The 25677-nt window shown below is 41.0% G+C and overlaps 1 protein-coding gene across 2 annotated transcripts in view; it reads left to right on the top strand.

Moving 5' to 3' along the window:
- Positions 1 to 25677, top strand: part of afap1l1a (actin filament associated protein 1-like 1a) — a 118296-nt gene that overhangs the window by 48032 nt on the left and 44587 nt on the right. Inside the window, exons 1-2 of one of the 2 annotated variants that reach the window (XM_034181227.1) lie at positions 8527 to 8704; positions 21423 to 21548. In XM_034181227.1, the coding sequence (XP_034037118.1) occupies positions 8674 to 8704; positions 21423 to 21548 (157 nt within the window). In that variant the 5' untranslated portion in view covers positions 8527 to 8673. Of the gene's footprint in view, positions 1 to 8526; positions 8705 to 21422; positions 21549 to 25677 lie in introns of those variants that run through there. The other variant, XM_034181228.1, reaches the window with a different exon arrangement.

Raw genomic sequence — 25677 nt, 5'->3', positions numbered from 1 at the left:
AGAGTGATCATTCCACAGAACAGAGGCATGATAAGAGAAAGCTCGATGACCCGTAGACTTTTTATTCACCGTAGGGACACAAAGTAGCCCTGTACCCTGAGAATGCAGGGCCCTGGCTGGTACGTAGGGTTTAATTAGGTCAGCTAAGTAGGGAGGTGCCAGTCCGTGTACAGTTTTATAGGCTAGTAGCAGAACCTTAAAATCTGATCTCATAGGGACAGGAAGCCAGTGAAGAGATGCCAGAATGGGTGTAATGTGGTCAAACCTTATGCTTCTTGTTAAAAGTCTGGCAGCAGCATTTTGAATCAGTTGGAGAGTCCTAATGCTGGACTGCGGTATTCCAGAAAATAGAACATTGCTGCAGTTTGCCGATGAAGGACACTGATGCCAAGTTGGCTAAGTCTTGTTCCAGTGCTCCTCAGCACGCTCCTGCGTTCCACCCACTGTTGTGCCTGATGTTCGAGAGAACAAGTCTGAGCCAGAGGCGAGCCGCATGCAGCCACACATCTGGCTCTCTCCGTCTCTTCCTCCTCCTTTCTGCGCAACTCAGCAGCTGACGGAAGCATGAATATGAGGTGGAGACCATTCACCTGATTCATAGCGCGCAACAGCGCGGGACATTGTTCTTGATTGTGCGTAATGGTTCCTGATAATTCGGCAGCAAAATGTGCCATTAATTGTAACGCATGGTAACAGGTTGCAACAGTTCCTGAGCACTCCTGATGCCTCTGCCCCGAATCATCACATTCGGGATCAGCGACCAAGAATGTATACTTGGCATTCATGACTTATGTGTAAATGCAGCATAACCCTGTGTGCTACTGTCTTGAAGGAAGCTCAATTTCCCTGAGGGAGTCTTCCCAAGGGATTAATAAAGTTCTCTCTATCTATCTAACGTTCATACACCCCAACTCACACACGAGATTACGACTCCATGGATTCAACATGCTGATTTGTCCAAATGATCCTTCCCTGTCCTCTATTTGTCTGTCACAGCCCGTGCTGATGGGTTTGTTAATGTCCAGACATGTTTTGTGCTCAGGTGAGGAAAGCCGTCACACTTGGAAAATGCATGGAATCTGAGGAGTGGAGTGGGAGGAGATTTCATCACAATGGGATGTGGACTAGTCATAGAAGGCTCTGCTGGCCTGACTCTTAATGCACTGAAAAACCCTTGAGCACACCTGATGTTTGTCTGTTTCATGCGCTTCGCCTGTGATAGCATGCAGCTTTGCACTCTGATAACTGGGTGAGGTAAGCCACCAACATTCCCAGCGGCAGGTAGAACAGCTGCTTTTGTGAAACAATTGAGTTTTCTTTTTCTTATTTGGACATGCATGTCCCATCTTGGATGATTCAGCTGAGTGACGGTATTTAGATAACCCTCACACAGCATGGAGATAAGTTATCAAGAAGTTCCAGCCCGGCAGTGCATTTACCAAAATCTCTCCCGTGACCTACATGACATGAGATAAGATGATGCTTTTTTTAATGCATTTGCACAAATAAGCTTTTTGTACCCTCCTTTCAGAAATGTGCTTTTTCATGTCATGCAGCTGGCTGGACTGATGGGTCAGAGAGAGAGAGAGACACTCCCCCACAGAGTCTCTAGACACCTCCAAATCTTTATTTTGCGGCTCTCTTTTATGTCATATCAACTCAGGAGATGGCTCGAGAGCCTTCATTTCCAAAGACCATACAAAGCGCAGGAAAGACATCCAAGAAAAACCTGGAGGGTTCATTCTATACCTATTTCTTGAGGTATCACAGATGACACAGTCCTTTTGAATTTAACAATTCTAACTCGATTATTGCTCTTGGGACCATCATATTTTATAGATGCTGTTTCCAAAAGTGAGAATGGAACTTGGCAAAGCAGCTTTTAACTTCACTGCTCCTTCATCCTGTAACAACTTACAGAAGGATCTGAAACTGGCAGAGCTGATCTCTGTGGGGGAATTCAAATAGACTTTAAAGGTCTGAGAAAACAGCTCCCTTAGTCCATGTGATTGCTTTTAAAATTTTTCCAAAATCAGTTTAAAACTCAGATCTGCATCATAATCATGTTGTATCATTTTCCCGTTTAGTCACAGATTTGTATGTCCCCACTTTAAAATATTCCATTTCAGAAAATAACATCAATTGTGAATTTTAAGGTCATTTGGTTCATGTTTAAGACCACAGTGAGGTTATAATTCTCCACAAATTTAAGTTTGCAATTTTCCTGGTTGATGATCGGCTAGTTGCATATTTTATCTGATCCTTAGATAAAATAAAGACAGTGTTGTCTGCCTATTGAAACATCTAGAAAAAAAAAATTCAGGCAGTTTTACAACTTTCATCATCAGTTTCACACCTCATATAATTCTATTTGTTACAAAAATTACCACAGACTACAGAATTTGGAGAGGAAACATCTCTGCCTTCTGTTGTGTTGAGAGACAATATAAACAATAAACAAAGTGTATATTAGCAATTCTTTGAAATCATACATTTAGTTTTTTATGGTTTTTGAAGAATTTCAAAGCTTTGGTGGTCCCCTTAAATGTATTTTGATTTTGCTAAAATTTGTGCTATAGTAATTTCTTGGGCAGTGTAACAAAATAAACCTAGGGACAAGGTGATTTTCAAATGTTTAATATATATATATATATATATATATATATATATATATATATATATATATATATATATATAAAATCAAAGTTGTATCTGTATACTGCAGAAACACCGAAGAAGAATCAGACCTTTTGCTAACCTAACATTCTTAATTTAGAAGACAGAACAATATTTTGTCCACAGGATAAGGCATTTATTACACACTGACCATATTTTGAAATCCTCCATGTACAGTACAGTGTTTCACTTGTGCGTTATTCATGTTTTGTGGTTTTCTCCGCCATACGCAACAGATAAATGTGACTGAAATCAACACATTGTGTCATTATTACTTCATTCGTGAATTGGTCTGTTGAAGATTGTGTTTCTGTGGCAACTTGTTTGTTCATTGATAACAGTCTGCTCTGGTTGTCCTGTCTGTTCAAGAAGACATGCACTCATTAAACACTACAAAAAACAATAGATGACAAAATTTGGTAGATTAAAAATGAAGAGAACAGATCATTCTCTGTTCTTCCCAACGGGTCATGCTGAGGACCGATTTGTTAGTCTGTGGAAAAGATAATTCCTAAAGTAAATGGCAGATGTGAATTAAATTTTCCTGAGAGGTGATGCTCCAGTTGGGGAAATGTTGATGGGAATTTTGTTGGTGATGTGTATTTGCCTCATATATTTTGCTTATATCTTTTAATATGTGAGCTGTAGCATTTTTCCAGCCTTGTGAGTTGGAAATTTTTTGGAGAAATTCTGCAGTTCTCCAGATGAACAAAGACATATTTATTCAATAATGATCCTCATGGCTTAAAGTAGATTTGCCAGCCTCACAACAGTTTCCTTATGTTTCGTGTTAGTGTTCCAATTGCATTCAGGGGTCATACTTTCTGAGTTATGAGTGGTCGGTCTCAGTTGGAACACCCCCAGCTCATCAACTTATTCAAACTAGTTCAAAATCCAAGATGACCACTCTGACCATCAGCAGTAAGTGAAAGCTGCAGTTTTTACTGTTTTCACTTAGTGCTTCTTTTTTGTGTCCAGCTTAATAAATTACACTCACAGTACTACCTTACTACAGTCTGTGGACGTTGTTATGGTGTTTTATGTGTATACCTTGTAATACCTTGCAATGTCTCATTTTTCCGTTGGTGGTGTTAATATTGGCTATTAAAGACCTGAGAGAAAAATGAGCAGTAAATTAAAACACAGACATAACTTCTGTGCCATCTGTTCTCTTCCATGAGGTCTCTTTGATGGACCACATAGTTGTTTTGTTATTTCTTCATTCTCCAAACGGGCAAGCACAGCAGTGGTGTTCTTGAAGGAGTCTAGCTTGTAGTATCATGAGGAACATGGAACACATTTAACTTGGGAGTGACACCATTCCCAGTCACGTGTTATGACTTCTGAGGTATCTGGAACTAGGTGTTAGCACAAACTTCCACCAAAGCCATTGCCACTGAGTGTCATGTAGTTATTGTCACTGTCACCCAGTAGAGATGGGGCAAAGGTGATGTGATTGTCCCGGTTTATTTGTCTATCGACAGGATTTCTCAACGAGTACTGGCTGGATATTGACAAAAAATGTTATAGAAATTATCTTATGACCAGGAAATAGTTGATTAGATTTTACTGATGATTTGGCTGTTTCTCAATAAACTTTAATATTTTAAACACTGATATAGCAGATTGACAAAGTTATAATTGTATGGTTTTATGGTCAATTATTAAACTGACCTTTCCAAAGAACACATTCGTGCATGGTTTTATGACCACATAGGTTTGGTTAGGAAAGAAGGGGTGGACTATCAACCCAGCAGTGCATAGGCCACAAATCCCCCCCAATAAAAAAATAAAAATAAATAAATAAATAAACCTTCTTACTTAAATCTTTTGTTTAAGTAAGAATAAGTAAGAATAGCCCATAATTGAATTGGATTCATCCAATGAGTTATTTGTTTGACTCATTGGGTTAGGATCCATCTAATAAATATAAGTAATCCCAACTAAATTAAATTACATTGTCTTGCATTGATGTGCTTTATTTGAGTTGGGGCTACATATATTTATTTGATGGAAATCCTGCACATAATTGAATTGAGTACATACAAAGAGCCATTTTTGAGTGTAATTGACTGGATCCTTTCCCAAGGTTCTGTACAGTTTGAAGGAGGCACTTTGTCCCTCCACCTCTCCACAGAAGGTAATCCAGGAAAGTCCTTTGGCTTTCTTAATGGGTCCTTGTAACTATTTCTAGTCACAGCATATTGCTCCGATCTTTTTCCAGATGTTTGAGTTCTGTATATGCGCCACTGGCCCTGACTTCTTGCCGGAGTCCTGTTAGCTCTGGTGTCCATGATGGCTTCTTACCATGCTTCCAGGTCTTCTGCGGACAAGCCGTCTTGTAGGCCATCAACACAGTGTCCTGTAAACTGGAAACTTCAGTTTCTATAGCTTGTACAGTTTTAATTCTGACAATTCTTTTCTCCAGTCCCTCAAGGCACCTCATGGAGTCCTTGTCCACCCCGAGCATAAGAAATTACCCACCCTCTTGGGGTTGGGTGTGGAGGAATCGTCAAACCTCCATACGAAGCCCTGCATTCTGCCTATGGAGTCTCAGCAAAACAATCCTAGACTCCTGCAAGGAACCAGGAATGAATGCAAAAATTCTCCTGAGTATCGGAAGGTCCCGGACCCTCTTAGCTAAGCGTGGCCCTCCCACTCAGGAACTGCCAAGACAGTTCTCATGAGTCAGTAAGGACTCGTTAGCGCTGGTTAACGAAAGGTCCTCTTCACAAGTCCAGACTCATGAAACCAAGGTTCCTCCTCTTCAGGGGGCACCCAATCTAACAGGTTTTCCAGACCAGCCCTAATGTGCTCTGCTTCAGCAGTAGACAGCAGACAACTTGCAAGTCTTCCCCAACTGGCAGACACATGGAACCTCTTGTATGTTTCTTTGTGGGCTGCTGAGCACTCCCTGGCCTGGTGTCAACAGCCCGCTTTTGGTTATGCTCAGTGGATGTGACAGCTTTACCAGGGGCATCCTGTGAAGTACCAGGAGGTGGCATATGGTCAGCTCCCACTTCTGAAGAGGCGAGTGCTGATGCGCCATCCCCAGTCCCTTGCCCTTTTTTCCACGCCTTCCAACAATGGATGGACATAATCCCCTTCAGAAGTAGTGTCAGGGTTAGCAGTATCTGAAGACAAAGCCTCAGTCGCAGCACTCCCTTCCAGCTCCCGCATGCGGGGCACAAGATGTTCCAGTAATATTACTGACAGGCCCACCTGGGTTCCCTGCTGGACAAGTCAGGGGCTCAGATGTATGGCCACCCAGGGTGCCTGCGCCCTCCACACCCTGGGCTGGGTCCCCGGTGATTTTAGAACCCTCAATTGCCAGGTACTGAGGGCCGGTCTCTAAAGTGCTACCCATGATTGTATTAGTCAGTTTGCTGCAGGTCGAGGGCCCACAACTAACGGATGCTGACTACATCTGCGTTTGAATTTTGAAGAGTTTTCCATCTCCTAGATGGGTGGTCAACCGAGACTAACAGGTCCCACCTACCTGGCCATTTTGGTTTATGGTCTCCCATGAAGCCGCGATCAAGTAGCAGCCATGCAGGCCAGCCTGCCAGCCCTGAACACTGACCAAGGCAACAGACCCTGCCTGCACAGCCAGCTGAGTCCACAGTAACCAAAGGAAGCTCTCCCATCCCTAAGAAGAATGAGAGTTAGCCTCCCACTAGAAGCTCCTAAGCAGGACCAGTCATGCAAGCCAGGTCTAGTTGCTGACCAAGGTCAGGAGGATCTGCCCACACAGCCAGTCTTAGCCCAAAGCAGCCAAAGGAAGCCCTCCCAACATCCAAAGGAAAAAGAGTTTCCCCTATCCACCACCCAGGGGACACGCCTCTATGCTGTTAGGCCTCAGCACGAGGTTGCAACCACTTAGTGGTAACATTGCAGTGCGAGTATGCTAGCTGGTCAAAGCACATTGCACTATAACCAGCATTTAATTATGTCTGAAAATAGTCATCTGCTACAAAACGTCTCTGGGTTCTGTTTCAGTGACAAATTGCATGCCTCCTGAAAAATAAAATGTCCTCTTGGTGCTGTTGCTGTGGTACCGTCCCTGACATGTATTTTCCTGCTTTGTCCATTACTACAGGCATCAACTAGAAGTCACAAGGGTCAGATTTGTTCACCCAAGGATACAAATACAGGTGATACTATTTTGCCAGTTTTTTATAAATGTAATCTAGTGGAACGCAGATGATGTTTGTACTGTGATAAAATGTGATGATGAAACTGATTCATAGGAGAGATTAGGAGTGCTTTTTCTGCTTGTTTTTTTTTTTTTTTTTGGTACATTTGTTTCTATTGCTGTAGATCTGTCTGTGCATGTTTAAAGATTTGCTTGTTCAGTGTTTGTGTATGTTTGATCCAAGGCAGCATGTTATGTCGTGCTTGGGGCCTACAGATCTGTCTCAAGGCAAAAAGTCATCCATGTGGTACTCTGAAAAGTCTCAACTTGTCTTCACAGCACAATTTGCTGTATTTCTTTTTTTTTTTTTTTACTTGTATGCGAGAAAGACGGTTGGCAGGATTATTCAAAACCTACTGAACCAGATCGAACAAAAACTGAGGAAAACATTTTGTCTGAACCTGGAATATAAACTAATAGATTTTGGAAGAAGCAGATTTTTTTAATCAATCAATCAATCAATCAATCAATTTTTTTATATAGCGCCAAATCACAACAAACAGTTGCCCCAAGGCGCTTTATATTGTAAGGCAAGGTTTTTTAAGTCCCACTATTATGTAATTGCTAGTTGAGTTAACATGGTTTTAAAAAGGAATAGTTTGAACCATGTATCATCCTTACTTATCACATTACGGGGTAACATATGTCACATGTCATAGAATCCAATAGACGTAGACCTTGTTTGACCTTTACTTTGGAGACCAAGCATTGAACACTGTCAACACTATTCCATTTATTAATCCTATTAGCTCAACCAATAATTTGCATCACTTTTTACCAAAATTTGAGCAACTTTAACTTTTGACCCCTGTACAAAATGACACTGACCTTTGTCACCATTCTTGCTGTTTTTATCCCGTAACTCCATAGAATTCAGTCACAGATAGTCCAAACTATACCTTTTTGGAATCGTTATGATCAGGCAAATAATGTGGAATATTTTTCAATATGATTGGAGCATCTTTTAATTTTGACCTCTGTGTAATTCTTCAATTGACCCCTACCTGACCACCAATTGAAAAGTCAAGTGGCCAATCGTTTTTTTCAAAAGAGGAGTGTCTAAGGAGTATTTCTGCTAAATTTGATGCTTTTATCACCATTTGCATGATCGGTCATCTGCTGCACTATTACTGTATCATTTTGTTATTCTGAAGCATAGCATTTAAATCCGTTTGGCCGAACATTTTAAACAATGTGTGACCAAGCATGACAAAGGATGCTTCAGAAAACCTTGACACGCGTAGGACAGACAGAGTTCCGTTTCACACATCTTTAGTGGGAATATGTTATAGTTTATTATTGTACTGAATTATAGCTCTTACAATGCTTAAATAGAGTAATGCCTTTTGCAGCCTGTAAAAATTCAGCAGGTTTGCCGGCAGACTGTGTGCGTTGGATTCTTTGTGCAGCTAGTTAAACATTAATAATGCACATAGAGAGAAAGAATGGGGAAAGAATGCAAGTTATCCATTAGTGGGCATGTGTATGTTTACACAGCACACCATTCCCAGGTGCTACCCGATCCCTTAGATTATGATGGTGAGGGGAGGGTGAGTCCAATAGGGATCTACACACAGAGCACCATCATCGCCCTACCCCCTAGAAAGAAAAGACAGGAGGGGAGGTAAAGTGTGGAAGGGAGGGAGAGCGAGATTATAGATCAGAGGGAGGAACGGAAGAAGTGAGGGAGTGTGAATTCAGCAGCCAGCAGACCAAACTCTCAGGACTCTGCAGGACAGAGAGGCTTTGAGTCGGCAATATCTCAGATCAGCGCAGTACATGAACGTTCTGAACTCTGGAGGATGGTAGGACTGTCGTCCACCGACGTGGAGGGTAAGTCTCGGAGGAAGGAAGCAAGTGCATCAGAGATTTGTAAGGTCAAACCATCAGGTGATTCTGACGGTTGCTTTCTGTTGGTGTTATTTCAAGTATCATAGGAGCTTAACGAAATATCAGCAAAAACGGTATCAAAAAAAAAAGAGAGAGACAAAACAAGACGTGTTGGGTAACACTGCCATGTGTAGAAAGTGGTGTTTCTTTGTCAATTTGTGAAACACTTGTGCAACTAGTTGAGACGTTTCTGCCAGCCAACAACATTGCGAAACAAAGTCGCTTTTCAGTTTTTTTAACCCTCGATTCTTTCTGGATTCTATAAAGGTTTGTGTGTCTGCGTGTGAGAGTGATAAAGAGAAGGGAAAACCAAATCCATGCACCCGAGTAAGGTCACATTATCCTTGATATCAGGGTGTGCTGCTGACATGTTAGCACAGGTGTTCAACTTGCTGACATTGTGCATTTCTTTCAGTGTTTGCGTGTAAAGTAACGCTTGTTTAAAGCTCTGGTCCCCGCTGTTAAACGATTCTGTCCGGGAAGACAATTACACGGCGTCGCAGAGGTGCTTTTGCTGAGTCTGTCGCTCTTAACCAGGTGAGGAATGTCTCTCGTGTCTAACATCAATTGTCAGGAAAGTGTGATGAGGTGAAATGCTCACAAACGAAATCCTGCTGACTTTGTGGCATTAAAAAAAAAGCCTTTTACATCCTTCTTTATTTATTTATTTATTTTGATTGGTGGGTTATGTTTCCTTTATGTATTTATGCATTTTTTTTAAAATTATAATGTCTGTTAAGTAGAGACAAACCCAGATAGATTTTTTGGAGGCCGATACAATAATGATATTAGGGAATACAAAATTTGCGATACCTACAAATCTGCCGATATTCACATAAAAATGACGATTCCTAACATTTGTTTAGCAAATCCTTATGAAAAAAAAATTTAAATGAGGCTTGATGCTTTTACAGTTTTAAACATGAACTTCATTATGAATAATTACTTCACGCTGCCTTCAGCAGAAAGGCAGCATCACTACAGCTGACACTAGGAATAAATACCATATCTGTCAAAGGAAGTGCGCCCCTGTGGTCGGACTGGACAAATACATCAGGTTGATGCAAGATGAAGAGAATAGAGGCTGATGTGTGAATGCTACAAACATATCTTAAGAATATCTAATGTGGTTTTGATCAAACTGGGCAGGTGCATTGGGTCTGTGGATGGGAAGAACGGGTTTGGTTTTGTTACGATCGATTATTGATCAAAGTCAGACATAATGATAAAACTTCCAGGCTTATAATGGAAAATGGCCGCCAGTCTTGTAGAAATGAGTGCATTGGCACTCGTCTTGTTCGCGAACATTAATGTTTAAAAACCCATGTAATATTTTATCATTTTGCCTGGCACTTTACAATGCACATGTTGGATCACTGTGCTGATCTCGGCTGTGTTTGAGCTTTCTGAATGTTTCTGCCACAGTGTGGTTCATTTTTTTTGTATGTGCACACACATAGCTTCTAACTTATGCATTCCGATAGAAGAGTGTTGTCTTGTTTCTTCATGGCAGGTCTTACACCTCAAGCTAACCTTAGTTGGTGTGTTTATTAAATCATTTTTTGGGGGGCTGACTGGTGGTTTTAATAACAATTTTGCTTTGGTGTGGGCATTAAAAATTAGGACTTGCTTGTTTCATCAGTAATTGAGGATTAACTCAACCTAACATCTTCAAGCTGCCAACAACTGCTACAAATGCTAACACTGTTAGCATCTTTCTGACTAGCTCAGCTAAAAAGCCAACCTCTGTTCAGGTGTTTATTATAATTATATTTTTTTGGGGGGGGGGGTTGAATGGTGATTTTCATAATAGTTTGGCTTTGGTGTGGGGAAAAAATAATAATAATTATGACCCATTTATTTTCTCAGAATTGATGGATTAATGACCTAATGTCATGAACGTGCCGTTAGCTGCTATACATGCTAACACATTTGCACTCCAAAATGACATCACAATAATTTAACTTGATGCAGATATGACATAGACACACACACGTCTTAGGTGATCTCTTGTGACAGTTAAGCTCACAGCAATCTATTTTATCAAAGATACTTGTAATAAAATGCTAAAAAAGAGAGACAAGGACAAGCTTTCACGAGCCTCTGGCCAACTGCAACATTAACACATGAGAAAATAAATTTTAAAAAGCATCAATATACAAAATTTTACTTAAAACCAGCCACACCTTTAATGTGTAATGCTTTAGTGCCCGAGAGAATGAACATGATGATGTCTGAAAGACAATAAATACAGATTTAAATTATATCACTGGCATTGATTTGACATGTATTTATGTATATACGAAGTCTGTTAGAAAAGTATCCGACCTAATTATTTTTTTCAAAAACCATATGGATTTGAATCACATGTGATTGCGTCAGCCAAGCTTGAACCCTCGTGCGCATGTGTGAGTTTTTTCATGCCAGTCGGTTGCTTCATTCGCCTGGGAGCAGGCTTTGAGTGAGGTGTGGTCCACCCCTCTCATCTATTTTTTATTGCGAATAAATGTCTGAACGATTTGGATCTTTGCTGCATCAATTTTTTTCCAGAAACTGTAAGAGACCTCCAGGTGGACACCGTTCGAAAAATTAATATGGCTTTCAGGGACGATTTTATGGGGATTAAACTGATTAAGGAGTGTTACTGCCCCTTTAAGGACGGCCCACAACTGCTGAGAGCGCTCCCAGCGCCGATGGACAGGCTGACACCCCGCACAAACAACCAGATCATTTCCAACGTGAAAGCTTTGTTGATCCGGGACCTCGTCTGACTTTCACAAAAAGGCAGAAGATGTGGACATCAGCACTTTTTCCGGCACATTCCACCATTACAGGAGTTTTTTTTTTCATGGAAAAAGAAGCTGAGGGACGCGCCACGGAGCCGTTCATTACGCGGGACAAAACCACCTCGGTGTTGGTCTCACAGGACGGCTTAAAGGAGGATTTCAGACGGATTCCGGTTGCTTTCCAGTCGTGTGAATATCCGATTGTGATTGTGCATGAGCTGGACATGCCAGAACATGTCCTGTGAGGCTTCATCATGGCGTTTCTTTTCGCCATGCAGCTCCGCTGCGACGCGCGGAATTCCTCCACCTTTGTTCCTCTTTCCATGACAAAAACTCCTGTAACAGTGAAATGTGCCATTCATTTCTAAACTGGACGCTGTCTTGATCCGGTATGTCCTCTGACTAGCACAGGAATTGTGAAAAGACGTGGACATCAGCACTTTTTCCGGCACATTCCACCATTACAGGAGTTTTTTTTTTCATGGAAAAAGAAGGGACGCGGCACAAAACCACCTCGGTGTTGGTCTCTCATATTCGCCCGAGTTAGTCATTTTGGGTGACTGGTCATGGACGTCGGGCCTCTGAAAATGCTTACCGCCCTCCAAAAGCATGTTATTGTATTATTATTATTATCACTTTACCGGGGCGTTGCTGGGCCGGTATCATAGATTTACGTCGATGCTATCTGGCTATACCCGCCCGCTGTGCGTAAACAAATGATGTCATAGCGTGCGCGCAGCACAAGAACTGTCCGCAGAGGGGAAAAAAAAAAACTGTCCGCAGAGGAAAAGATGAAAAGGCAAAAAGTGTGTTTTGGTCCCAGTATGGCTATTCTGGATGATTTTCTCATGGATACTACGACAGTGAACAGCAGCTAAAGCAGCCAGCTTGATGAGGATGCACTGCTGAATCTGAACAGCAGCATGCGTGCCAGGCTACAAGGCAGAAGTTAAGTGAGCCAACTTTTTATGTACGTGTTACGTGTTGTGTATCTCAGTAAAAAGTGATAATAATGCAAATAACATGCTGTTGTCGTGCGGTATGCATTTTTCTGAGTCCCTCCGTCCATCCCCTCACCCGCAATGACAGCTATTCGCCCTCATCTAAATCGGGCGAATAGCTGTCATTTTGGGTGACTAGGCATGGACATCGGGCCACTTGAAAATGCATACCGCCCTCCAAAAGCATGTTATTGTATTATTATTATCACTTACTGAGGCATTGCTGGGCCGGTAGCATAGATTTACATCCCTGTAAATCCCAGTAGCGGGCAGGTATTGGGATACCTGCCCGCTGTGCATAAAGTGATGACGTCATAGCGCGCAATCCAAGAACTGTCCACAGACAACAACATGAAAAGGCGAGAAGCGTGTGTTGGTCCCAATATGGATATTCCAGACGATTTTCTCATGGATAGTCCAATACTGAACAGCAGCCAAAGCAGCCAGCTTGATGAGGACGCACTGACAAATTTGGAGAGCAGCGCGGTAGCAGCCGACACGACAAAAGTTAAAGTGAGCCAACTTTTTATGTATGCGTTTGCTGGGTGTCGTGTGTTTTGAAATGACATTAAATATTGTTAATGTGATTCCACGTGTTGTGTATCTCAGTAAGTGATAATAATGCAAATAACATGCAGCTGTCGTGCGGTATGCATTTTCAGAGTCCCTCCGTCCATGCCCAGTCGCCCAAAATGACTCGTCGAACTCGGGCAAATATCGTTCATTTTGGACGTTGGGCCTCTGAAAATGCATACCACCCTCCAAAAGCATGTTATTGTATTAACAGTAAATTCAAAGATGATGACAATAACCATTGCTTTCCCACAAAATTGACAGCACCCATGGCCAGTATTTAGAGTTTATTCTGACTGATATAATATGCTGACTGCATTTATGTTTGAATCTTTTTCATTCTGCATTCATCCAATGACTACTTCTGCTACCACCCTATAAATATGTGCCAAATGGCAAAAAGTGTCAAAACAAGGTTTAGCAACTGGTCCAATATAACTTTAAAACAAGACTTTTTTTAATAGCATTTTCAGTGAGCTCAGTTTTTCCAGAGGTTTTACACTCCAAATCTGCTTCATTTAACATTAAAAACAGAATCACACACAAAATAACTCTGAATGTTCTGCAGTTGCAACATCGTTAAACAGTTGATTATAACAGCATGAGCTGGGATTTAAGGGCAGTCTAAGTTGTCAAACACTGAGGTAACACTGCTTCACTCATACTGGCAGAAGTAGAATAATTCTGTAATTGTCCAGTTGGATCATCAGCTCTTGGGAGAGCTTGTCCAAGACAAACCGTTTAATGTTGGAGCGTTGGGTCTGATTTCATCACAACACTTCTGCCCAAATTTCTGTGTCACTGGTGTGAATTTCATTTGCCTCTATGCAAACACCACTCTGAGTCACGTTGTGGATCCGATTTTAGGTTAGGGGAAACCCAGTTGTACGTTGGAGCCAGAATATGAACAGCTGGAACTGCTGGCAGAAGGACAACAATGACCAAGCCGGCCCAGCCTACTTTCATTAGTTTCCTTTCGCCTTCCTCTTCGTATCCCCAGGGTGAATTGGTCCATAATGAAAAGAGGAGGCATTCCAGGTCTCTGCATGAAGTGGTTCCTCGTGCCCACTTCTTAGAGCGTTTATGTGCCAGCAGGCTTTTTTTACGACAATGCAAGGAAACTGCACTAATAACGGAAACAAAGCGGTGGAGCAGACACAGGCAAATATACACTGAATATAGTTGCAGCTCTGGGCAGGACATTGTTAAGCCCATAGGAAGACCCACCTTAGAAAAGTATGTCTGTCAATAAGGAGGAGTGGGAGCGCTCGTGCTTTCAAACACACACACACACACACACACACTTGACAGACACCAGAACCACCTCCCAGCTTATCAAGAGGTTTGCCTTGTCAGCAATCATTACACGATGTGTTAGATTGAACTCCACAACAGTCCAAAATTCTGTTTAGGCTCATACATAAGTTAAAGTCTTACAGATGTAAAACACACCCACACAGATGTGGTGTGACGTGTACACAACAAACAACTGGATAATGGATAGGTCTGTGTGGAGAATGGGGGCAGAAGTCAGCTGACACGTCTCATTCTGCAGTGATTTTGTTGCTTTTCCCATCGTAAAGGTGCCTTGACACTTGCAGGAATTTGATTGCAAATCTGCCATGCCAGAGAGTAAACTCGTAAACTGTGCGTGGCTTTGTGCAAGTGCAGAAAGAAAATTTTGAAATGTTCCAAATCTCTGGCACACATTAATTATGTGAACTTCACGCAAACTTGTGCAAACAGTTAAACAAAACACTGAGTGTCAGCGCGAGTCTCAGCGCAGCTCATCTGAACAATTATGATGAGATGTAAAATCTATAATAAACATAATTTTACAGCTACTCATAAGAAGGAATGAAAATGCAACTGTTTTACCAAACTATTACAATACAAATATTACAAATAATTACCTTTTAGACGATTCCAAATGCGTTCTCCACCTCATGAGGCGCACGAGAGAGAGAAAAAGCTGCAGCTCTAGAAAATTCCTCTGTGATTCCTGAAGCGATTAGAGGTGGTTTCATCAGTCAAACTCAGAGAAAATGATTAATCCACTACAAAATAATTACTTTATATAACGCAGCGTCCAGCGCACAAAGCGTGGCATCCATCTGGGAACACAGCGTGTGGCGTCGGCACAACGAATTGCGCGGCAGTGCGGGGGTTAAATGCATGTAAGTGTCAGGTCACCTTAAGTGGTGAACAAAGGGTCTTTAATCGTTTCTCTGACTCTGGACTTCTTGATTGCAACTACTGTATAACAGCATGTCCCCTGTGTGTCCCAAGTTGTTGGGACACACAGGGGACGTTCAGTTTGCCATACACGAGACGGTGATGCGAAATAAATGTGCTTTCCAGCAGGACCCTACAGAAACCACACATCCATAATGAATTTATTTGGAGATGCATGTTTTTGTTGTTAAAATCCCAAATAACTCTGTGAGGAGAACAAAAAAAAAAAAAAAAAAGACGGGAATCTTTAAAGGGCCTGACTTCCAAGGCATGCACATAAAAGCATCCATGCAGTTCTAGTGCGTCCGTGGAGAAGACAAAATTCCAAAAAGTATTTCACCTAAATTTTTATTGCATGCACCTGACATGTAACTCATTTTCACTGGTTTGATTAATTTGTGAGCATGTGACAAATCCTGCTTTCTTGTCTGTGCATGTGACCATTGGAAAAAAGTGAGGTGCTGGCTCACATGCACCTTTCTCTCTACGCAAACAAAATCCATTGCGTGCCTAAGAAATGTATTTTGTGATTGTTATTATCCACACACACAATAGAGTCTGTGACACGGTGTACGTTTTTGGTCTCTGTCTACTCTCTTTGGCACGGGGCAGATGCTTATCAGGCGCACATGTACTAATCAAACATGGGAAGTAGGGATGTGAATCTTACAACAACTCACGATTCAATTCAGTTCAGATTCTTGGGGTGACGATTCGATTCAGAATCGATTTTCGATTGAAAGAGCTCTGAGAAATAGTTATATTACTTAAAAAATGTTTATGTTTAAGAAAATGCAGCTTTACAAGGTTAATCAAGTGATTCTAAAGATGTAAATTTACTTATCCGCTTTGCTCGTTCAAAGTTGGCTGGCAATTTAGCAAAGCGCTGGTGAGTAGTTGGCAGATACCGCTGCTCCACTTCTTTTAGCTCCGGCTGATGACGTAGCATGTGGGCTTGCGGATTTGAAGTGTTTCCGAAGTACTTGACTTTCATTTTGCAGATTTTGCACACTGCATAAGTCACGTCAAACTCCTTCTTACGCAGCAAATAATAAAATCCAAAATGCGCCCAAACATTTGCCTTCAGCAAAGACGGTCCTGGCTGAATTAGCTCTTCGCCCGCCATGCTAAGCTGCAGCTCACAAATGTTTGAAGCACGTCGGACCCTCCCCTAGTGGGGACGCTGTAGTACGGAGGCCGTTGCCTGACAAACAGTACACGCAGCGAGTAAGCAAGAAAATGGAAAAAAAAAATGCTTTTTAAAAATCGATTCTTGGACATTTTGGATCGATTCAGAATCTTAATAAATAAGAATCGCGATTCGGACGTGAATCGATTTTTTCCAGCACCCCTAGTGGGAAGGGATTGTATCTTGTATACACACATAGTAGAATTTTTAATGCTCACTGCCTGGGTACAGATGCAAACCATATGCTGTTTTTTTTTTTTTTAATGGGTTTGTGCATTATGTTGATACAGTACTTTTACTTGATGAGGTGTAATTGTGTCTTATTGTGTGTCGAGTCGCCTGGTTTGTGCTAATGAAAAGAATTTTCAAGCACAAACATGAGAAGAATTTGCAATGTAGTTCCGTGTAACTTTAAAAACAAACAGTACCTTGTGTTTGGCGACAGGTTTTCACTAAACACAAGCACATGGCGTTGTGTCATTTTTGAGTTGTGCATGAATGGATGAAATGTGAAGAGGTGCACACTCATAACCCTACAAACCAGGGTTCGGGAGGTTTGTTTTCAAAGATTTTAAGGTGTGCCCCTTTAAATACTTCACAGACGTGTGCGTGCTTGCACGGACCCCCCCCACCCTGAGCACGTGTGCATGTGTTTGTTTAGTGCGGCACACAGGTCTATGTGCTGTGCGATCACCCACCAAAGGGGGGTTTCTGGCTCAGTGGCTGTACTGTGGCCGACCCCAGCAACAAGCACGGTTCAGCAGCTCTCATGTGGCCGGACCGTGAAACCGGGGCAGCAGTCGAGAGGAGTGAAGGCAATGAAGCAAATCGGACGGCTGGAAGGTGGGGAGACCACAAGCCGGCCAACAGTGACTCAGCCTGTTGTCAGATTTCACAGAGGATTTTGTAGATCCTAGCAGCAGTAAGACATTACAGATCTGCAGTGCTATTGAATAAAAGGAAAGCAAAGAAATGATTGAAAATAACAAATAAAAGGGTGAATCCACAGACTCCATTCTCAGACCTGTTCTCACAGTGTTCAGCGGGTGAGAGAAGAAAACAAAAGAGGGTTTATCTGAATTCTTCTCTGAAAACAGGGAGTGGGCTAGTCCAACATCTCACATCAACATGTGATGTGTGTTTGGAAAAAAAATTCTGCACTCAGATCAAATGACGTTCATCCATTATCTGTGTCAGCTTGTACTTCTGGGAGTCTCTGACATAAATCCGTCCTGTGTGAGTCAGTCAGGTTAACTACACTCAACAAAAATATAAACGCAACACTTTTGGTTTTGCTCCCATTTTGTATGAGATGAACTCAAAGATCTAAAACTTTTTCCACATACACAATATCACCATTTCTCTCAAATATTGTTCACAAACCAGTCTAAATCTGTGATAGTGAGCACTTCTCCTTTGCTGAGATAATCCATCCCACCTCACAGGTGTGCCATATCAAGATGCTGATTAGACACCATGATTAGTGCACAGGTGTGCCTTAGACTGCCCACAATAAAAGGCCACTCTGAAAGGTGCAGTTTTATCACACAGCACAATGCCACAGATGTCGCAAGATTTGAGGGAGCGTGCAATTGGCATGCTGACAGAAGGAATGTCAACCAGAGCTGTTGCTCGTGTATTGAATGTTCATGTCTCTACCATAAGCCGTCTCCAAAGTCGTTTCAGAGAATTTGGCAGTACATCCAACCAGCCTCACAACCGCAGACCACGTGTAACCACACCAGCCCAGGACCTCCACATCCAGCATGTTTACCTCCAAGATCGTCTGAGACCAGCCACTCGGACAGCTGCACAAACTGTCAGAAACCGTCTCAGGGAAGCTCATCTGCATGCTCGTCGTCCTCATCGGGGTCTCGACCTGACTCCAGTTCATCGTCGTAACTGACTTGAGTGGGCAAATGCTCACATTCGCTGGTGTTTGGCACGTTGGAGAGGTGTTCTCTTCACGGATGATGCGAAGGAGATGTGTTGCACTGCATGAGGAAAATGGTGGTCACACCAGATACTGACTGGTATCCCCCCCCCAATAAAACAAAACTGCACCTTTCAGAGTGGCCTTTTATTGTGGGCAGTCTAAGGCACACCTGTGCACTAATCATGGTGTCTAATCAGCATCTTGATATGGCACACCTGTGAGGTGGGATGGATTATCTCAGCAACGGAGAAGTGCTCACTATCACAGATTTAGACTGGTTTGTGAACAATATTTGAGGGAAATGGTGATATTGTGTATGTGGAAAAAGTTTTAGATCTTTGAGTTCATCTCATACAAAATGGGAGCAAAACCAAAAGTGTTGCGTTTATATTTTTGTTGAGTATATGTTCAGGTACAAGCTTTCATTGGAATTTTGTGGAGATTTGCAAAACTAGACACTTTTGAAAAGTGCTTATCAGTTCCAATCAGAAATGTATGAGTTTATTTTCCCAGAAGCCACCATGGTAACTATCTCGGATTTAAAAGAAAAAAACTAGAAGCACTCAGAGAGTGCAAACCTCCACCAAGGCCATGGGGTCACTGACGCCATAACATCTACACGCTGTGGAATCATTGAACCTAAAAAAGTCTAACAATGATGTTTGCTCAGTAGTAAAAAAAGTTTCATCTGCTGTGACTGGACAGCATGTATCCTTAGTGCTTGGCATCACAGTTTATTGCAACTTGCACCTTTCCCAGAAGCTACTGTCATCTGAGCACTGATATTGATATTGCATGTGCTTATAGACAAAAACAAGAGACAAAATTCAATTTGTTATTCAACTAAACTGCAAATATATGAATTTTTTTAACATTTATGAAAAACTTCTCTAAATAAATAACAGTAAATTCTGAAATAGAACTATTTTTTAAGTGTTGCATGTGCTACATAATGAAGTGCACCTTCTATATATTCAGTGAAGTGCACCGAAGCAGAATATATGCAACAGTAAGGTGCTGATGTCAGCCTCTGGGTTTTCTGGATCCTAGGCGTGATTCATCAACACATGGGAGTGGGCTTTGCACCTTGTGTACTTTGTTCAGTGATGTGCACTGAACCAGAACTTAACCACTGCTGAGTATACTGCTGACTCATCACTTTGCTTTTGCTAAGTGAAGTAATCTGGATAGTGATATTCATTGCCACTAAAATATAATAATGCCAAATGATAGTCCTTCACCTAATAAATTCATTGTGCTCCCCAGCCCTGTATAGTTTGTCATGAGGGATTTCCTCTTTGCAGTGTGTTGTATTTGACATCGTTTACTAACAAGGCCATGGGGTCACTGACCCTAAAGAGATTCCCTCCTTGGCACAGTGATCTATTCAACAATTCAGTGTTACAACCAAAACTATGATACATACATTTTTCTTTCCTGTATATTTGACATCCTTGACCATGAAAACATACCACTAGAACTTGGAATCACTTTTATATCTTTATTAGTTCAAAGGTTATTGTATAAAAATGATTCTTCGGTAATGGCGGTTTTCTTCTGGATCTAGCTCCATACCATTCGAATCTACATCAAATCTGATGACACCTTACTGAATCAGTACAGATTCAACTACAATTTGGTGTTAGTTGTGCATCTCTAGCTTCATTTGTCACCTCACACTGACACATTTTCTATTTTCCCTATATTTTTGCATATTCTGGATCACCAGATCCGGAATCCGGATCCGATCATCACCAAACTTTGTTGTTTGATAGAATATTTGACTATGTTACACCCTAATCTTTTTCAAGCCTTTCTGTTTTGTTTTTGTGGAGTTAGAAACTAGAATGTCAAAATTCCCCCTATCCCGCAATGGTGAAGAATCCTTAAAAAAATTCCTGGATCCGGATCACCGCTAAAATTTAATCACTTCTTCCTCTTGTCATTTCCAACCACTCCACAAAATTTCATCAAAATCTGTTCAAAATATTTTGAGTTAACCTGCTGACAAACAGACAGACAGACAAACAAACAAACAAACAAACTCGACCGAAAACATAACCTCCTTGGCGGAGGTAAAAAGAAAAATGGCAGATTAAAACTCATGTTTTGCAATATCCTGGCTTCTAGGTGACCTTGGATCTTGATTCCAGTGGCTAAAGCACAGGGGATCCATTGGTGCCAATTACAAAATATATTATTTTGTTGAAGTAACAAGAATCCAAGCTATCCACCCATAAATGGGACTCCCACATGTACATTTTTTTGTAACTGGCACCATTGACTTCCTTGGCTCCGAAAAAGCAACTGGAATTAAGATCCTACATCATCTAGAAGCTGCCATTTTTTTTTACAAATTCAAGATGGCTGCCATAGACTAGCATTTGTCTAAAGCGCATGCAAGAGCCAGTCTCTACAAAACTCCAGTGAAATTGCATAACAAACATGACTATGTCCCTTTGAGGTCCCTTTGGTTCCTGTGACAGATCTGGAAATGGCTCTTCCATGTCAAAATTTTATATTTCTGACGCAGTCTGTGTGGAACAGACACATTAGCTCCTTAGTTTGAAGAGGGACGACTGATTCAAAGTTGGATTTTTGCCATTTTGTCCATGTGCCAACATTATTTCATAGCTGCTACATAACATAACAATTGCGTTTTGAGTTCTTTTGTGCAAAGCATGTCGATGCACTGTGTGAAACAGTCCCATTTTCTTTGAGGGTTAATTAGCACACTTACTTCCTGCCCCTCTGGCCTTTGTTTGGTCTGACTTGTCACAAAGACAGCAGGAAAGGAGAAGTCTGTGATAAGGTGGCAGGTTGATGCCGAGCAAATGAAAGGAGGACACAAATGCAAAGCAGAAGGAGCTTCTTTGACACCCAGGGTATGTTTAGACTTGTCAGTTTGACCTTTGCCCTCTGACCTTTGCCTGCTGTGTAGCCATGGAGGTGTTGGTGAGTGAACTGGGTGTGCTGCTAAAGATGCTGGACCAGGAGAACCTCAGCTCCTCCACCCAAGAGAAGAAGACGTCTGTCCGGAACCTCCTGCAGCAGATACAGCCTTCAGGTCAAATGACAAGCGTTTCTTTCTTTCTTTTTATTGTGTAAAAAGGGTGGACACGGCTGCTCCCTTTTCACAAAAAACCTGGGCAAAGTTAGGCATGACCTGAAATAGAACTTGGCATGGAGATCTAAATATGTGTGTTTTATAAAATATATTTTTAATAGATCACTCCAAAATTATTATAAATGCATATAAAATTCAGATATTAGGAAACCTTGGTGGAACATCAGATAAACTGTAAAAAAAAAAAACCAAACAATTTATATATATATATATATATATGCCACTTGACAAGTCATCCTGTTGCTTATTGAGTTGTGCTGCAACCATGGCCGTGTTTTTTTCCCCCATTTTTCAGTATTTTAAAGATGCATGAAATATCTCAGTCACTCATCTTAAACCGCTTACTCCAGTTAAGGATCACCGGGGGGGGGCTGTAACCTATCCCAACAGTCACAGGGCCACATATAGACAAAAATATATTCACTCACACACACACACACCTACGGACAATTTACCATTTCCAGCCCAACTGCCCTGCATGTTTTTGGATGTTAGAGGAGCACCCGGAGAAAACCCACTCGAACACGGAGAGAACATGCAAACTCCACAGGTGGGAATTGATCCCATGACCTTCTTGTTGTGAGGCAGCAGTGTTAACCACTAATCTATCGTGCTGCCCTGCATAATATATCTCTATGACAAAAATACTAAAATAAACAGAATTTGATACTTTCCAATAACTTATGATGAAATATAAAGTGTAAAAATAAAAGTAATAATTGGGCATCTAGGCTCCTATAAAAATACTGTAATATATTGTGAAATTCTCAGTAGACTTCAAATTTTACTGATATTTTATGCAACATTTTAAAATGCAGGGAAATTCTTTCAAATATATGAATGTGAATATGTAACTCAACAAGATGACTGAATTCAGTGGAATAAACATGTTTTTTTTTGTTTTTTTTTTTGTGTTTTTTTTTACAGTGTATTTAAGGTTCAAGCAATGCAAAAGAGTGAATTTCTAATGTATTATTTTTATAATGCATATATGACTGCTGGGATAGGCACATTCACTGTCCTCCACCTGCTTAAACCAATGCCCATTTCCAAAATGACATAACACATACCTAACCTTATGTTATGCAACTCTACACCTCAATACAGTTTTTAGCCACATGATCATAGGACACATTCACAAAATAATTACAGTTTATTATACAAGTACATGATACAATATAATAATAATAATAATAATAATATGCTCACTAGAAAATACACTATACTGATATAAACAGATTATATGGTCATACTTTTTTCATTATTTATAGTCATTTCCAACAGCCATTACTGACACAAAATGCAGAGCATCACAGATTACATATTTAAGATCACAGTTGCCTGTTTTACACACTTTGGCCATCAGCTGGTATCGTGTGCATGAAGCCTCGACAAATGAACCCTTTTGTTAACCAATTTGCTGGAAAGCTTCAATGCTTCATGAAGCTCCATCTCACCATCATTACCTTACAGTAGTGTTGTTATTCCTGCACTGTTCACAATGTTGCGCTTGAGTTCTAATATGACCCCATATACAGAGAATAGGCAGGATGTATTCAGACATTGTTTTTTAATAAAAGCCCAAAATTCAGTCCAAGGTCATAGACACTGAAATACTACAGTAAAAACAAATGACATACAAGCCATCAAGAAACTGAAAAGCAGGGTTTAAGTAGACTGGCAGGTGATTACAATTGATAGCAGGTGCACTGATGGCTGAGTAAATTCAGGTGTGAGAGCAAACAGGAAGAAAGAAAACCAAAAAAAGAACAGAGAAGACTATTAAAGTAAAACAGGAAGTGGGTGAACCTGACAGACCTACAAAATAAACTCAAAGAGAGGACATTTAAAAATAAACCTAAACCCCAATAAAACTTACACACAAGACTGAGACCAGATGCACATTTAAAGAACCAGAACTAAAAATATAAGGAAGAACTCAGAAATAATTACTAGAACGGAGAACACAAACCTAACCAAAACTGGCATTTAAAAAAAAGAAAAAAGAAAAAAAAATGAGAACACACCATTAGGTGCGAAAAACAGAGTGGACAGACAGCAGGGACATGAACCACAACAGTACCGCCACCTGAAAAGGTGGCAGCAATCACTCAAAGACAAGAACACTTGGACCAAAACCAGTAACAAGAGCTGGGAGGGATTAGGGGGCCGGAACATGGGCAACCACAAGGGAACAACAAAGAAGGGACACCAAAACCCAAAACAACCAATGAGAAAGGTTGCAGAAGGCAAAACAAAACCACAAGAGAAAGGAACCCTAGAGGCCAACCGATCATCGGGGAGTCAAACACCACAGAACAAAACACAAAAGAGAAACTACAAACTCAGGGGCAGAACACCATTAAACTCAAACACCGAGAACCAAGAACACAGGAAAATGTCACAACACTAGGGGAGCAAGACACAAAGAGACAAAGACCAGGGGGCCAAATACAGGGAAACACAACCATCATGGTATGTCACCAGGAGCATCCAGACATATTAACATGTGAAAAGACCCACAAGCACAAGGGAAAAAGCAGAAAGACAAACTCAAAAGACCCGAGTAAAGGTGCCCTGACACTTGCACGACTTTGATCCACGCATTTTCACGCACTTTGTTGTGACGATTCCACCTGCTGTGTTCCCAGCTGGATGCTGTGCTTTTTTCCAACTGGATGACGCGGGTTGTGCGCTGGACACTGCATATGTAAAATAATTATTTTGTAGCGGATTAATCATTTTCTCTCCATGTTGGCTGTTGAAAGCACCTCTAATCGCTTTCGGAATCACAGAGGAACCGTCTAAAAGGTAATTATTTGTAATGTTTATGTTGCATGTTCTTTCCTTTGAGTAGCTGTAAAATTATGTTTATGATGGATTTAACATCTCGTTATGATCGTTCAGACAAGCTGCGCAAATGCAGTGTTTTTGACTTGTTTGCGCAGTGTTCACTTGAAGTTCACATAATTAATGCGTGATGAATATTTTGAACACTTCAAAATTTTTTTCTGCACGTACATGAAGCTGCGCACAGTTTACAACGGTTTACAATGAGTTTACAACAAGTTTACTCTCCTGCACGGCAGAGTGCGTGCAAGTGCGCGGATCAAAGTCGTGCATGTGTCAGGAGGCCTTAACAAACACAAGAGGGTATCTCAAATTACCAACAATCAAAGGAACTCAGAACAAATGAAACAGGACAGCGACAAGACAGACAGAATAAAGGAATCAATAAGTAAACAAAACTGAAGACATGAGGGAAAGGAACAGAACAAATCCCAACACAAGAAATAACTGTCACCCAGAAAGATGAGAAGGTGAATAAACAGAAACACAATTTAACCTGAATTTTAAATGCAACACCAGGTCAATGAATAAAATGGACACTAAACATTGCAGTAAACCAAAACCAATATAAAAAAATCCTATAAGAAACTCTACTAGACACAAGAAAAACAGAACCCTAACACAGGAAACCACTGGGATAAAATAAAATCCCAGTCAAAAGACAAAAGACATGACACTCCCATAAACGAACAATATACAAAACCCACACTGGAAAAAGAAGGAATAAATGGAAACCTCAATAAAACTTTGAAACAAGACTGAAACTGGATACACATAAGAATAAACCAAAACCTAAAATACAACGCCAATTCCAATGAAGTTGGGACATTGCGTAAAATGTAAATAAAAACAGAATACAATGATTTGCAAATCCTCTTCAACCTATATTCAATTGAATACACCACAAAGACAACATATTTAATGTTCAAACTGATAAACTTTATTGTTTTTGTGCAAATGTTTGCTCATTTTGAAATGGATTCCTGCAACACGTTTCAAAAAAGCTGGGACAGTGGTATGTTTACCACTGTGTTACATCACCTTTCCTTCTAACAACACTCAAAAAGCATTTGGGAACTGAGGACACTAATTGTTGAAGCTTTATAGGTGGAATTCTTTCCCATTCTTGCTTGATGTACGACTTCAGTTGTTCAACAGTCTGGGGTCTCTGTTGTCATATTTTGCGCTTCATAATGCACCAAACATTTTCAATGGGCGA

This window comes from Thalassophryne amazonica, chromosome 11 (assembly GCF_902500255.1).
Source record: "Thalassophryne amazonica chromosome 11, fThaAma1.1, whole genome shotgun sequence".
Classification (NCBI taxonomy): domain Eukaryota; kingdom Metazoa; phylum Chordata; class Actinopteri; order Batrachoidiformes; family Batrachoididae; genus Thalassophryne; species Thalassophryne amazonica.
The sequence above is the reverse complement of the archived record's forward strand: the minus strand, read 5'-3'. Positions and strand labels throughout refer to the sequence as shown.